The sequence below is a fragment of the Cinclus cinclus genome, chromosome 3, assembly GCF_963662255.1.
Source record: "Cinclus cinclus chromosome 3, bCinCin1.1, whole genome shotgun sequence".
Classification (NCBI taxonomy): Eukaryota; Metazoa; Chordata; class Aves; order Passeriformes; family Cinclidae; genus Cinclus; species Cinclus cinclus.
This window is the reverse complement of record NC_085048.1, coordinates 46,791,289-46,804,908: the sequence shown is the minus strand read 5'-3', so window position 1 is coordinate 46,804,908 and position 13,620 is coordinate 46,791,289. Positions and strand designations below refer to the sequence as shown.

Sequence of the window (13,620 nt, the reverse complement as noted above, 5' to 3'; positions counted from 1 at the left end):
AGAATACCTCTTGCTTTTGTAAAAAAGGTGTACTGTAAGCAAACAGTACAGCCCAAATTTACATATTTCTAACTCTGCACTTCATTCACAGGGCAATACTTTGGTCACCCTTCTGTTTAGGCATAATTGCCACTTTGATCCCATTGCTAACCCTCCACTGATCTTCCCAATAGGCAATGTTCCCGCTTCAGAGCAATCTCAATATTTGTCCCAGAAAACACATCATGAAACACACTGCTACAGCTTCCCTTTCTCCACCTTCAGACAAGCAACAGGCCCTAAAAGCTCACCACCACACTGGCTCTTCCTAGGGCAAGCCAGTACACAGGTTTTCAGTAAGCTTGAGCTTCTTTGTAGCGCCACCACTTACGCTCCCTCATTGGAGTGACAGGAGCCTCCTGGCCTGCTGCCTCTGCCCTGCTGGAATCATTGCAATGCCAATGGCTCCCGCTCACCCACAGCTATCCGAGGATCTCGGATTTGTAAGGGGAACAGATTAATCCCACTGTCTACACCATGTTATAAACAATACACCATTTTCACTTGCTTCTTCAGCAATAAAAAAGACCTACTTTATTCTATCTCAGTGACCTGAGTATGGTAAAAAAAAAAATAAATAAAAATTGTCCTAAGCTAGAATCAGGATTCTTTCAACTAAGCTACATCATTATGAAAAACACATTTCACCTCAGTCTCTCAAAACAAACAAACACTGAAACCAGTCCAATACCACCAGCGATGACCTTTTACTACTCTTTCACTACACAAAATTGCACAAAGACCAGATTCACAGGACTAATTTTGCAGGAAACCATTAACCAGCGTTACAATTTCAGACTAGAATGTGCGGTATTTTAGATTTTTTAAAGGCAATATTAAAGGACTTGTAACTGAGAGACTCAATCAAAACAAATTAAAACCTCCAACCTTTATCTGATCATCCGCAAGTGAAGTTCAAGAGTTAGCTGTTTCAAACAGTATTGTAGAACAAAAAACATTTTTCAAACATAGACAACATCATAATAAAGGAGTAAAATAAATATGCAACAGTTGCATCTAATATAACCAACAGGAGTTTTTAGATATGGCAGAAGTTGATACAAGACTTGATTTGTATCCAAGGATTGTGGATCCAAGTAAGAATGTGATGGCATTCCATCAGAAGAAAAAGCCTGGACTCCACTTCCCTCACCCATCTCACCTTTCCCTTTTCTTGCCGTGCTTCCTTGCCTGAAGGCAAAGTCTCTACAGTTTCACAGTGAAAAGTATCAGAATCAGATATAAAACTCAAGTACTTGAGGTCAGACACTTTGATTTAAAAAGTCTGAAATGTAGTTTAGATATTACCAAGATAGGCATGAGATCTAAAGCACTTTTGTACAACCAGGTTATATGCTTGAACAAGGAAAACTCAGTTGTCTTAGTGTAAGTAAATAAACAAAATGAGTAAATCTCTAGAGCCCCTAGTCAGGCAAAATTAGATTCCAGTTAAGTTTTATCTAAAAATATGGCATACCAGCACAACAGAAATTACCTTGTTCATAACAATAAAATTCCGCTTTAAAAGAAGCACAATATAGGAAAATTGGATTGAAATCACACATTTTAAATTCACATACGCTTTGGAAGAATTCTTTGAAATTACAATATTTATTATAATTAGCATTTTCATTGAGGCAACCAATGCAATTAAAAAAAAAAAAAAGTATAAACCTTTCTCAGTAAGATAAATAACCTGACCAGTCACTAACACCCAGCCCCTTCATTTTCCTTGTACATAAAAAGAGTATTCCACAATTCCACAGAAATGACTACTCAGTCCCTTGGGGAACCAGGGAGGAAAGATGCTCCTGCACAATTCTCTGACAGGAGGTAGCAGTTCAAAACTCCTCCATTTCCATGATTCCAAGCCCCTTCTTGACTTCTGTCTCTTCTTAAACCACACAGTGGAAAACTGGCATCATCAAATCTCACCCGATGGCTGGAACAGGAAGAACAGACCGTGGAACTGGTGTTCTTAAGATCCACTTTTGAAACTTTACCCGTGGTGGGACTTGGAAATATATTTCAAGTCAAGTCAAGCCACAGAATGACAAAGCTCCAAGCCCAAAGTCCATCTGACAGGGGTAGGAGCAATTCTGCACTCCCAGGAATAGGAAGTGCTTCAGAAACCACCAGCTGAGTGAGGAAAAAAATCATGAAAGCTTGAGAGGTTAAGAAAAATCTGAAAAAGAGCATCACTAGCAATTATTTTCTTCATATGTGCATATACAATTTGATTTAAAAAAATCAGACTTCTCTTTAGGAATCCTTGGATTTAAATATATATTTATTAAAAAGAGACATTGACTCTACGCCAAGACATTATGCGTCTCAGAACAGGTTTTTACAGCCATGTTATAAAAACCCCTTAGCAAAGCAGTTATGCACTAGACTTCAAACACATGTACTCCAAGAATGACACTGGTGTGGAGGATCTTGTTTTACATCCATTTATTTTTGTCCCTCAGCAATTATAGCATAGTTTCAATACATTTCTAAGGTTATAGAGAAATACCAGGGCAACTAGAGTACATACAAGCCAAAGTTAAAACGGTAGACAGCTGATTTAAAAACCAACCAAACAAACAAAAATAAAAACCCAAAAAACCCAAAAAGTATGCATTCAGCAGGAAATCTATACTTCACTCAGTTTAGGCTTTGTTCTTTAGGGAACAAGGTGCTAACGTGCCATTTTCTCATAAAATGAATCATAATTGCTTCCAAAGTGTTTCTGCTGAAAATGGTGGAAGCAAATAAGTGTAACACTAAACTTTCTCCTATAAACTTAGAAGCAACACTTTCTTGAATCAATTTCCACCCTCCAAACACCACTGCTGCTTTTCTTACATGAACTCACTGTTTTAAGGCATAATTGCCCTGAGCAATATGCTGGAAATTAGGCAAAAAGCCCAAGCATTAGAGGCAAGCACCAAGTAATTTTTTTTAATAGATAAATTCTGAAATCTGTTTTGAAACTCACCTGTATTTGGGAGTAGCACTTGAGGAAAAAAAGAAAATATTGCTTTTAATTACTTTAGGTTGAATGGCAGTGTTAGTTCCCCCCTTCTCCTTCCAGGCTGAAGTTTTCAAGCCAGTCATTGAGGTACCAAAGCAGGACCAGCATACCAAGACCTAAGTAGGACATCTGTTCAAGAGCTTAATTTTTCATGAGCATAAAAATTTCAGTGCCCCACTCTAAGCAATTCAAATTAAATCTTATTTTCCTCAAGAGGCAAGACCCTCATATGCTGGATACCTCTGGTCTTAAAAGCAAGATGGAGCCTGGACAGGAGAACCATACACTGTACATGCTCAGACTGCCTTCCAGTCTTCTTTTTAAAGCCAGAAAAGCCTACAAATTACCTGGTACACTGCACACCTGCTCTGTAAAATGCACAGTATTAGAGTCCAACATCCAGGACGGTACTTTTCAAAGCTAGTGCTAACAGCACACATGACTGTCTGTACAAATTTAGGCAATACTGGCTAGTCCCTTTAAGCTACCAGAGTATCCATAAAAGAAAGACAACCAAATTATACATTTTATTCACATTTATTTTTCGCTTTTAGTGTGCTCACAGAAAATTAGAACACCTTAAGCAGGAGTTTAATAGCAATTTTTGTAAGCAAAGTTACATTCCATCTCTAAGTCAAATTGGTCAAAGCTTCTCCAGTATTTACAAAAACATGATAGACAAGATGCTACACAAAAAAAAAAAAAAAAAAAATCCAAAAAAACCCCATTGCATCTGAAGAGTTTTATTTTCAAAGACAACTGGAAAAGAAAGCATTGTCTGCTGTAATCAAAAACATACCACAGTATAAACAGTAACCATTCCACTTATCACAGCTTGGTTGAGTTTAAAATTTGTGTTTAAAAGGTCCAAGATGACTGCAGTTTTACAAAAATGGGCAGGGTGGAAAGAGTTGCAAACTTCATGTGCTTCTGGATATCAAGATTTGTTTTCTTTTATACAATAGTCACAGTTAAAAACACCCTGCTGGTAATACATAATTACACTTTATTAAGGTCATAAACCAGCAATAAACAATAAAGCCTATACAACTTGTATTTCTACTTAATCACTGACTGATACAGCTAACATGAGATAAGTGAAAAGTTCCTATGGTTTAAATGAATTCCTAAGACTATGATCTCTTTATCTGGGTATTGATTTTTATTTTTATTTTTTTTTCCTTTTTCCTTTCCTTCTTAATCAAGACTTGTAGTGTTGTAAACCTTATAGAACATCTGCCTCACAAAATACATCGTAATAACTTTCTTTTAAAAAAAAGACTAACCCCTTACATCATTTCTGGCGGGGCACGCTCCCGGCAAGGGCTGCGCGCCCCGGGTTCCCCACTGCGGCCCCTGTCACTTCATTTGATATCCCTTATTGACCCACCCATCTCCTTCATATATGGGCATGTCCATAGACCGATCGGCAAAAGTTTTATAATATGAAGAGAGTTGCAAAGTATGAAATTAAAAAAAAATAAACGAATAAAGGGGAAACAAAAAAAAAAACAACAAAAAAACACCAAAACCGGACCAACCAAAACCAAACATTAATACTGATGAAAAAACAAAACAAAACAAACAAACAAAAAAAAAACCCAAAAACCAAAATGTAGAGGATGGGAGAGGAAGGTGGAGGGGAGCCCCCCTCCGCCCGTTGGAATGGCGGCAACACCTAACGATTTGAGATGGGAGCTGCGGGGGGAGAGAAAAAAAAGAAACGAGACATCTTTTAAATCAATCCCTGGTTGTAGACAAGTTCTCCGAGACCAGTACCTGGCACCACTCCAAAAACAAACAGGGGGGAAGAAAAGTCCGTCGGCGAGGGGCGGCGGTGGCGCTTACTACTCCGCCGACTCGGCGGCGGGTCCCTCGGGACTGCTCTCGGCGGGGGGCTCCTGCCGCGCCGGCTCCTCCGCGGGGGCCGCCTCCTGCTCGCCGCTGCCCGCCTCGCTCGTGGCGCCGCCGGCTCCCGCCGCCTCCTCCGCCTTCCCCTCCGCTGCCTGCTGAGGCGGCTGCTGCTCCTCGGCCGCCGCCGATGCCGGGGCCTCTTCTCCCGCCGCCTTATCGGGGGCGGCCTCGTCCGATTTGGCCTCCTGCGAGTCCCCCGCCTCCTCCTTCGCCGCCTCGGCGCTGCCGGCCGCGCACGCCTCCTCGGCGGCCGCCTTGCCCTCCTCGCTGCCCGCCGCCTCGGGGGCCGCCGCCGCCTCCTCCTTCCCGCCCTCCGCCGCGGCGGCGGCGGCGCCGCCCTCGCCCTCGGCCCCCTCGCCGGCCTCCTTCTTGTTCTTCTTGAAGGAGAAGCCGCTGAGCTTAAAGGACTTCTTGAAGGAAAAGCGCTTCTTTTTTTTTTTCGGGGTCTCGCTGCTGGACGAGGGGGTCGCGCCCTCCTCAGTCTTGGGGGAGGACTCCCCCTCCGCCGGGGAGGCCGGCTCGGTGCTCTCCGCCTCTCCCGCCTCCTTCTCGGAGGCGGGCTCCGACGAGGCCGCCTCCTCCTTGCCCGTCTCCTCGGCGGGCGCGGTGCCGTTCGCCTGCACCTCCTCCTTGCCCGCCTCCGCCGCCGCGGGGGAGGCGTCGCCGTTCACCTTCAAGTGGCCGTTCTCCTGCAAGACAAGGACCAGCGTTACCGGCGGTGCCCGAGAGGGTCGCGGGGCGCCTCCGCCGCCGCCCTCCCCGCTCTCGCCCCGCCGCTTCCCGCTGTTCGAAGCCCCGCGCTCTCGCCGGGCCGGCCGCCCCCTGCGCCGGCCGCCAGAGGGCGCCCCGGCTCTACGCAGCGCCGGCCGCGCCGCGCTCCCCCGCCCTCGGCGCGCCCCGTCCAAGCCGCGGCGGCGGCGCGGGGCGGGGAGGGCGAACAAAGCTCGCACGGCCCGGCCCCGGCCCCCGCCCGCCGCGGCCCCTCTGCGCCCGGGCGGTGCGGCGAGGCGCCCCCGCCTCCCCCCCCCCTCTCCCCACTCACGCCGCATTTGCATCTTTCAGGCGCCCGGAGCGCGGCTGGCTGCCCCGGGCGGCAGCTGCGGGGGCGGCGGGGGCACGGCCAGCCCGGCTCACGCGTGGGGAGGGGGCGCGGGTGGGTGACGGAAAGCCGTCCCCCGCGGCTGCCGACCGCCGGCGGGGCTGCCGCGGACGGGGCGGGTGGCGCAGCCCCCGGCCCGCGGTCCCGCCCGAGGGGGCTGCCCGCGGAGCTCCCTGCCCGGCGGCTCCGGGCCCCGCTCCCGCACGGCCATCCGGCTCTTCCACGGGAGGCACCGAGAGTCTTCGGGAGGAGGTTAAGCGGGCAGAAAAGCCAAGCGGTGTAAGATCCTTCCGTTTGCGAGCCATTGGGACACTCCACCATAATACACGAGGGATTTAAAAAAAAAAATAAAAGAAGAAGAAAAAACGAAAGAACCGTGCCCCCTTCCCCCCCGCCCCCACGCAGGAAAGATAAAGGAACGAATCATTCAAAGCCGAGCCCGTTTAACCAAAATAAAGAAATTATTCCTTTGCCTCGAGTTGCAAAGATAAAAAGATCGACCGTATTCTCCATTGAATGTGCCACTGGGGCATCAAAGGAAGAAGAATTAAACAGGATGCGAAACAGAGTCCGTCGAAGTTGGCTTAGAAGAAGGAGTTGATTTAATATTTTTTAAAAAATTCTTTTCGTTTTTTACCTGTCCATTCGCCTTGGATGGAGATGCAGCCACTGCTTCCCCAGGTTTCTCGGCGGCGGCTTCGCCCTTTGCAGCGGTCTTGGAGAACTGGGCACCCATGCTGTCTTATTCAACAAAGAAACTCAACAGATCCAAAAGGAGGGGAAACAAAGAGCGTTGGGTTGGTATAAATACTGGGCGACCAGCAGCAGCAGCAACACACACACACACCAGAGGGGAAAAAAAAAAGAGAAGAGAGAACAGAACCGATTATAATGCACTCCTTTTAAAAAATTTAAAGTTGAAGAGATCAAAAAGCAGCAGCACAGGAGGGAGGGGAAAAAAAGGGAGGAAAAAGTCGAGCAAAAAAAAAAAAAAAAAAAAGGAGCCCAAGTTTAGTAAAAAAGAAGTAATAAAAAATCCCAGATTTGTAGCCGTACTGTAGACAAGGAGAAAATGGAGAAATCTCCCTGGTTGCTAATAAGATGCGGAGTCCAACGCCCAAGTGCACAGATGAATGGGCTTCCCGAGCGGTGACGGCAGCGCTCCGCCCGCCGCCGGCCAATCGCGGCCGCCGCGCACAAAGGGGGGCGGGGCCCGCCCGCCCGGCGAACAATGGAGCCGCGATGGCAGCGGTTTGAAATCGGCCCCCGGCCCGTAATGAATGTGCCGCTCCGCTCCGCTCCCCTCCGCTCCGCCGCGGTGCGGGCGGGCGCGCCGGGCCCCGCGCCGGGCCGCCAACAAAACACCCCGAGCGAGCGAGAGAGAGAGAGAGAGAAAAAGAAAAAAAGAGAGAGAGAGCGAGCGAGCGAGCGAGCGGGGCGGGCGGGCAGGGACAATGGTGCGAGGGGCGTGCGGGTGAGTGCGAGTGCGAGTGTGAGTGAGAGCGTCCCGGCCCCGCCGCACGCCCCCGCCCGCTGCCGCCGTGAGAGAGCAACAGATAGTGTGTGCGAACCCCGGGCGGGGGAGAGAGGGAAGGAGGGGATTTGCTGCTTGCTTCCCACCACCCTTTTCTATTTTTTTTTTATGTTTTGATTTGTTTTCTTTTTCTTCTTTTCTTCCCCGGGTTTAATTGGTCGCGATTGTTAAATCTCCCCCAGTTTGGAAGGTATTTGAACCACGTAGATCGGGTTTCGCCGAACGAGATCACGAGTCGAAATTAGTAGGTCTGTAGGCCAGATGTTGCAAACGCTAAAGCAGTGGCAGCAGGAGCCGCTGCCGGAGCAGGAACGGACCCCTCCCCCATAGCGATATTGGCTTGGAATAAAATATTTTGTGATTAGCCTACGGCTCTAATTAAATTCTGCTGTCTGATTATTCCTGATTTGTGTTTTTAAAGTATTTTCTAAGGCGGTGACCCACTTCAGGATTACATTTCCATGCACTCAAGTAGTGGGCGAAGCGACGTTATCAGGGAAACATTCGCGCTTCCCCAAACCTCAGCCCCGAGTGTGTATTTACGTTGAATTTAAACCCTCGAATAAGATGTAACCCGAAACTAATGCACGCGAATTAACGGTGATCTGGAGCGCTTATCAGCGCTGGGGTGGGCGAAATATCACGGACCCGAGTGATCTCCCTTCCCGGGGGAGGGGGTGGCGTGTGCGGAGAGCCGGCCGGCTCCCTCCCTCGGTGCTGCGATGCGGGGAAGGCTGGCCTAGACACCCACCCACCCCCCTCCCGCCCGGCACCCCCATCCCCTTTTAAGGAGCAGAAGCGAGCGTCAGAACGATCGTTTCCCATAGTCGGGTAATCTCCTCCGAACGCCTCTTGTTTATAAACAAGGATGTTAAAATTATTCCGATAATGAAGGGCTGCGGAGCGGGGAGGCTCGGCTCAGCCGCCCACCTCCCTTTCCCCGAGGATTGCCGGGGCTGGCGGGATCGGTGGGTTCCGTGCGACGCCGAGAGCCGCCTCTCGGTAACCCCGGCGAGGGCAGCCGGCTGCTTTCAACAGCTCGAGAGGAATATTTCGTTTCTCGGGGGGCAAAAAGAGGCATTAGGCTGGTATTTTTTACGGGGGGGGGGGGGAATAGAACCTCTCCCTCCCGCCGCATTTCACACACAGCCCCTCCGCAGTCACTGCCGCCGCTCCCTTTGTCTCGGCCGCCGCCGCCCGTCCCGCTCCCCCGGGGGCAGCCCCCACTCCCAGCCGTGCGCCCCGCACCGGCAGCACCAGCAGCCCCCGGGGCCGGCGCGGGGGGCGGCCGCCGGCCCTGCCGGGGTGACCGCCCACGACAAGGCGGGGGTGCCGCGGGTGCCGCCGCCGCGCCCCGAGGCTCCCTCGGCGGGGCCGCGCCGCCGGGCGGTTTCCCTGGAGACGGCGGGGGGCGGCGGGGCCTCCATGGTGGGATCGGGAGCGGCTCTGCCCGCCCCGGCGTCACCTGCGTCTGCCGGCCCCGCTGCTGTGGGGCTGGGCTGGGCCGGGCTGGGCCGGGCTGGGCCGGGCGGGGCCGGGTGGGACCGGGGTCGTGGCCGGGGGCGCCGCGGCGGCAGCTCCTGGGGGCCGCGGTGGCGGGAGCCGCTCTCTGGGGATCCGCCGCCTCTCCCGGGCGTGCTGGTGGAGTGGCGTGCGGCAGCGGGCATTGGCGGCAGAGGGGATGGAGCGAGCTGCGGAGGGCTCACCTTATGGCGTGACGGCACCGCAAGCGTGGGGCACGGCCAGCCGGACAGCTTCCTTCTTCGGGATCCTCCCCTGCTTCTCAACTGCACGCGTTGTGTTTTGTCTGCTCCTTTTCATCTGGATACTAAGGAATTCGTGGGTTTTTTTGTTGGTGGTTTGTGTTTTTATCTCTTTAGACTGGTTGATGTAACAGATCACCTAAGAAGACCTGCTGAAGACCATGACAGGACTTCACAATCAGTATCAAAAGGCGTCTTGAACGGGTATATACAATTTCACCGGCACGGGCATATGCTTTTCTACTTTCCACTGTACCTACGTCTGAATTTCAGTGTAGCGCCACTGAAAAATTTCGCATAGTGGCTTGGAGTTTAGATGGTGTGCTTTACATTATGCTTTTGATATGTTTTTCAACCATTTCAATGTTTTACAACTTGAAAAGACAAAGAAAGTGAAAAAGACTAAGCCTTAACTGATCTCACTCTAGGTACTTGGTTCCACAAGCTCTTCTGTAGAGTCTCTGGACAATCAGGAAATCTGGGATGTATATATGGTCCCTCTGCCAGTCCCAGTGCAATTAAAACCCAGGCAGCTACCTCTAACCCAAATCCCTGACCGTGAGCTGACAAGATTTAACCCCCCGAATGACCTTCTGAGCCCATCAGCTACCAGGCTGCTCCTTGTCACACCACACCTTTATGCACCAAGCAAAGAGATATGCTGGAGGGGAGATTCCTCTTTCTTAGACTTGTACTTTACTCAAGTTCCTGGTCTTTTAATCTCCTTCCAAGTGGCAGGGAGAGGGAAAAGAGAAAGACAGAAAGATCTAATTAGTGTTTTGTAACCGGACTAATCAGTTACAAAGATGAGAATACTTCTTTTCTACTGTGCCTTCCACATAAAAATTGTCATAGAATTTCTGTGGCTGGAGCAAGGATGTACCAGTGTATAGTTGCCTCTGTATAAGGTGTTGGAGATTTAGTGTCTGAAAAAAGTGGTACTGTTGTCAAGTGTACTTGCACAGAATAGAATATTCCTAGTTAGAATTAATGTTAAGGCTTTTTCCACAATAGTTGTGTCAGCAAAAGAACATATTCCCCACTGTGTCATGTGCAGTGATACTTTTAAGGACGTGACAACCATAACTGAGAGACAGCTCTGTGGAGACCCAAATGAAGAAGAGACAAGGCTGGGGAGCTGTTCTCAGAGAGGCAGTAGGATTTGCCTCCCCTTGCTCCTCCAAAGGTTTAAGGGCTCTGTCACTCCAATCTCTTGATTTCTAATAGTGTGTTGCACTCCCTAGATGAACTTGTCTTTTTGCAGTACTTCTGAAAGGTGACTCCTATCAGCACATTTCCCCTGAGGTATTTTCATCCTCAACCTTTGGAAAGGTGGAAGACTGAGGTATGGAATGATAAAATGCTTTGTACAGTGCTGCCCAGCAAATCAGCCTTGCAGCTGACAGGGTTACTGATTCTTGGCTGTGACTTCATGATCATTAAAAATAAATCTGTGCCTTGCAGCCACAACTTTGATCGGGCATAAGCAAACTTTCCTGTCAAGCTAGCCAGGTATAAGCATGGTATGTAGTGCTTATGTCAACTTTGCACTAACATTCTGTGAGGAGGCTAGGAAAAAAACTGATAGCTTTTGGCCCAAGAACAGCTGAGGCATATTTGATCCTGAAAAGTGTTTGGCCACAACTAGAACAAAAGCTGAATGTGGTGTCACACTCTGGGTTATGTGGCTATGGAAATCCTGACCTTACATCAGGTACTCTGAAGTTGCAATTTGCCATCCGTGGCTTCTGCCTCCTGCAGCTACTGCCAAACCTCCCAGCTCATTAGTACCCAACTTCCCAATACTGCCTAAAAAATTAATTTTCATCCATTCCTGAAATACAAGTGGATGAAATGGTATTTTAATTTTACAGTTCAGGAAAAGGAGAAAGCTGCTCAGTAACAGCTCCCTGCTGGTATGGCAGCTTCTTACTGGAGTCCCAGAAAAACCCACCAGTGACACACTCTGAAAAGGTAAAGGCACAATTATGAACATGTTTTAACTCCTGTTAAAATTTGAAACTTTTAAAAACATGTCCTAAGTTGCCACTCCTAGTTGGGACACAAGTGTATTTTAACTTGTTTGTTGGCAAATGCACTAAAATGCAACACACCCTGTCAACACTGAGAATCTGAAAACACGTTAATTAAAAGTTTTCATTGACACTTCTTTTTTTTTTTTTAATGCACCTTTATCCTTGTCCAGACAAGCCTTTAAAGAAAGTGAATCTATGAGCGGTTTTGGGAGCTGGAATCCAATGTTTACAGAATTCCTGAAACAGTCTGTGCTTTCTAACATTCACGTTGTGACTCTCCCCTGGGTGATCTAAGCTCTGAGGAGGTCCTGGTGTGCAGGAGTCAGCAGCAGGCAAACTAAAAAATGGTAGTCAAAGTTTACACTGAGAGATAATATTCCTTACATGCTCATCTACCAACAATCCTTTCTTCTCTTGTCCTGGTCCTTATGTAGAAGTAGTGTAAGACAAGCATAGGACAGAAAACATCTTGCTTTCACAGGAACTGTCAAACAGGGACAGTTCTGGTAATGGGGGAACAGGATAATATGAGATCAATAATGTTAGAAGTTTCAAAACTAAATTCAGATTTACAGAATGGTTGCATCTTTTCCAGTTTCTTAAAAATGAGTATTTCATGATGTCTGAATCAGTGCTGAGATTTCCCACTGACACATCACTTCAGTTTCTTCAGGCTTTACTCCAGTTTGGTGCAATGCTATCAAAAGCTTTTAACCTTTATGTCACTCACAACCATAACAAGCCCTTTACTAATATTTGCCAAGCTTTTATTAACTAAATACATTCAACAATGTTTGTTAAATAGGATATAGGCTGTTTGAATGTCCAGTGTTCTGGGAAACTGAAAACTGAACAGAATTTATATATTTTAGAAGTATACAGCTGGTCTCTATCATGGCTAATAAAAAAATATCTGTCAACCAACTGGATAACTGGCATCCAGTAATGAGGCTGGTTATTTCTGGGAAGAAAAAAAAATACCCAAAGTAAAATCAAGGGAAAAAAAACCGCACAACAATAAATCAAACACAACCCAACCAAAATTTTCTTGGAAGATACAAAAACACTCCATGTAAAGCCCAAACCCCTCCCTTAAGGGCAATCACAGCAAGGCACAATAATTAACAATAGGGAAGGTGGGAGTGTACCACTAATAGATTGGTCCGGACTATATGCTGATTTTTCTTTAAAGAATGCCATTTCAGCAGCAAAGAAAGGGCATCACTGCATTAAGAAAATGGGGCTCCATTGCATTAAGCTGGGTGTGTAAAAAAAAAAATAGTGGAGAGCTGTAAACACTTTACAACCTTCAGTTCTAAGGACAAATACTGCTCCACTGTAGTTCCCCCACAGCTTTTCCCAGGGTAAGGCAATGCAGCAGTAGTTCTGTACTCCCTTCATTCCTGTGCTTTGGCCCTGGAGTTCCACTCCCTCCATTGTGTGTGCCCTGGCTTTCCTCTGACCTCTTGATAAGCCATTTTGGAGAGTTAAACCAGCAGAAAACTGTTTTTTCTCTCTTTCCCAATACCCCTCCTCCATTCTCCTCCCCCCATCCCCCCAGCTTTTTGAGCAGAGAAGGGTGGTTTCCTGCTTGTTTAGCTTCTGTAACCCTTGGTGTGGCCAGACAAGCTGCAGTGATGACAAGCAGGTGATAACCTGATTGAGCATGAAGTTAAGCTTCAGTTCCATTGACGTTTGCTTCAACAGAGCCACTGCCTCGCACAGCCCCCCCTCCCTCTCCCTCCCTCCTTCTCTGCAATTTGTGCTTGCTTCCAGCTTCCTGGTTCTCCTTCAGTTCTTCTGGGAAGAGTGTTCTAAGTGAAAAATGCCTGATGAACAGGTATCTTCTAGAATGGCATTGATAAGTGATGTCTCATCATGTTTTACTGAAAGACCACATGTGCTTTAATGATGACTACTTTGTGTCATGTGGCTACAGCCAGCCTGCCTTTTATGAGTTCCAGCTAGATTTGGAGGGGACTTGAGTTGCATAAGAGTAGAATCATGTAAATTTATGCTGAAAAGTGTTACAGAGTGTGAAACGAAACTGATGGACCCAACTAAACAGAAGTGTCTGAAATAGGAAATAGGAAGCATTTGAGCTTGACTCAGGGATTTGGATTCCTGACATTTAGTTGTTGTGAATTGAAACTGATTTAGGGTTAAATCAAACAAGGGCTTGGGGCAGTGGAATTAACAGCCTCCACACCAAGTGC

At 48.0% G+C, this 13,620-nt stretch overlaps 1 protein-coding gene across 1 annotated transcript; it reads right to left on the bottom strand.

Moving 5' to 3' along the window:
- Nucleotides 1-3,601: 3,601 nt before the first annotated feature.
- Nucleotides 3,602-6,822, bottom strand: MARCKS (myristoylated alanine rich protein kinase C substrate). The gene is made up of 2 exons (XM_062488742.1): nt 6,709-6,822; nt 3,602-5,661 (listed from the first exon to the last, which is right to left on the bottom strand). The coding sequence occupies exons 1-2, from the start codon at nt 6,805-6,807 to the stop codon at nt 4,906-4,908; spliced, it is 855 nt and encodes a 284-aa protein (XP_062344726.1). The 5' UTR covers nt 6,808-6,822; the 3' UTR covers nt 3,602-4,905.
- Nucleotides 6,823-13,620: the final 6,798 nt, after the last annotated feature.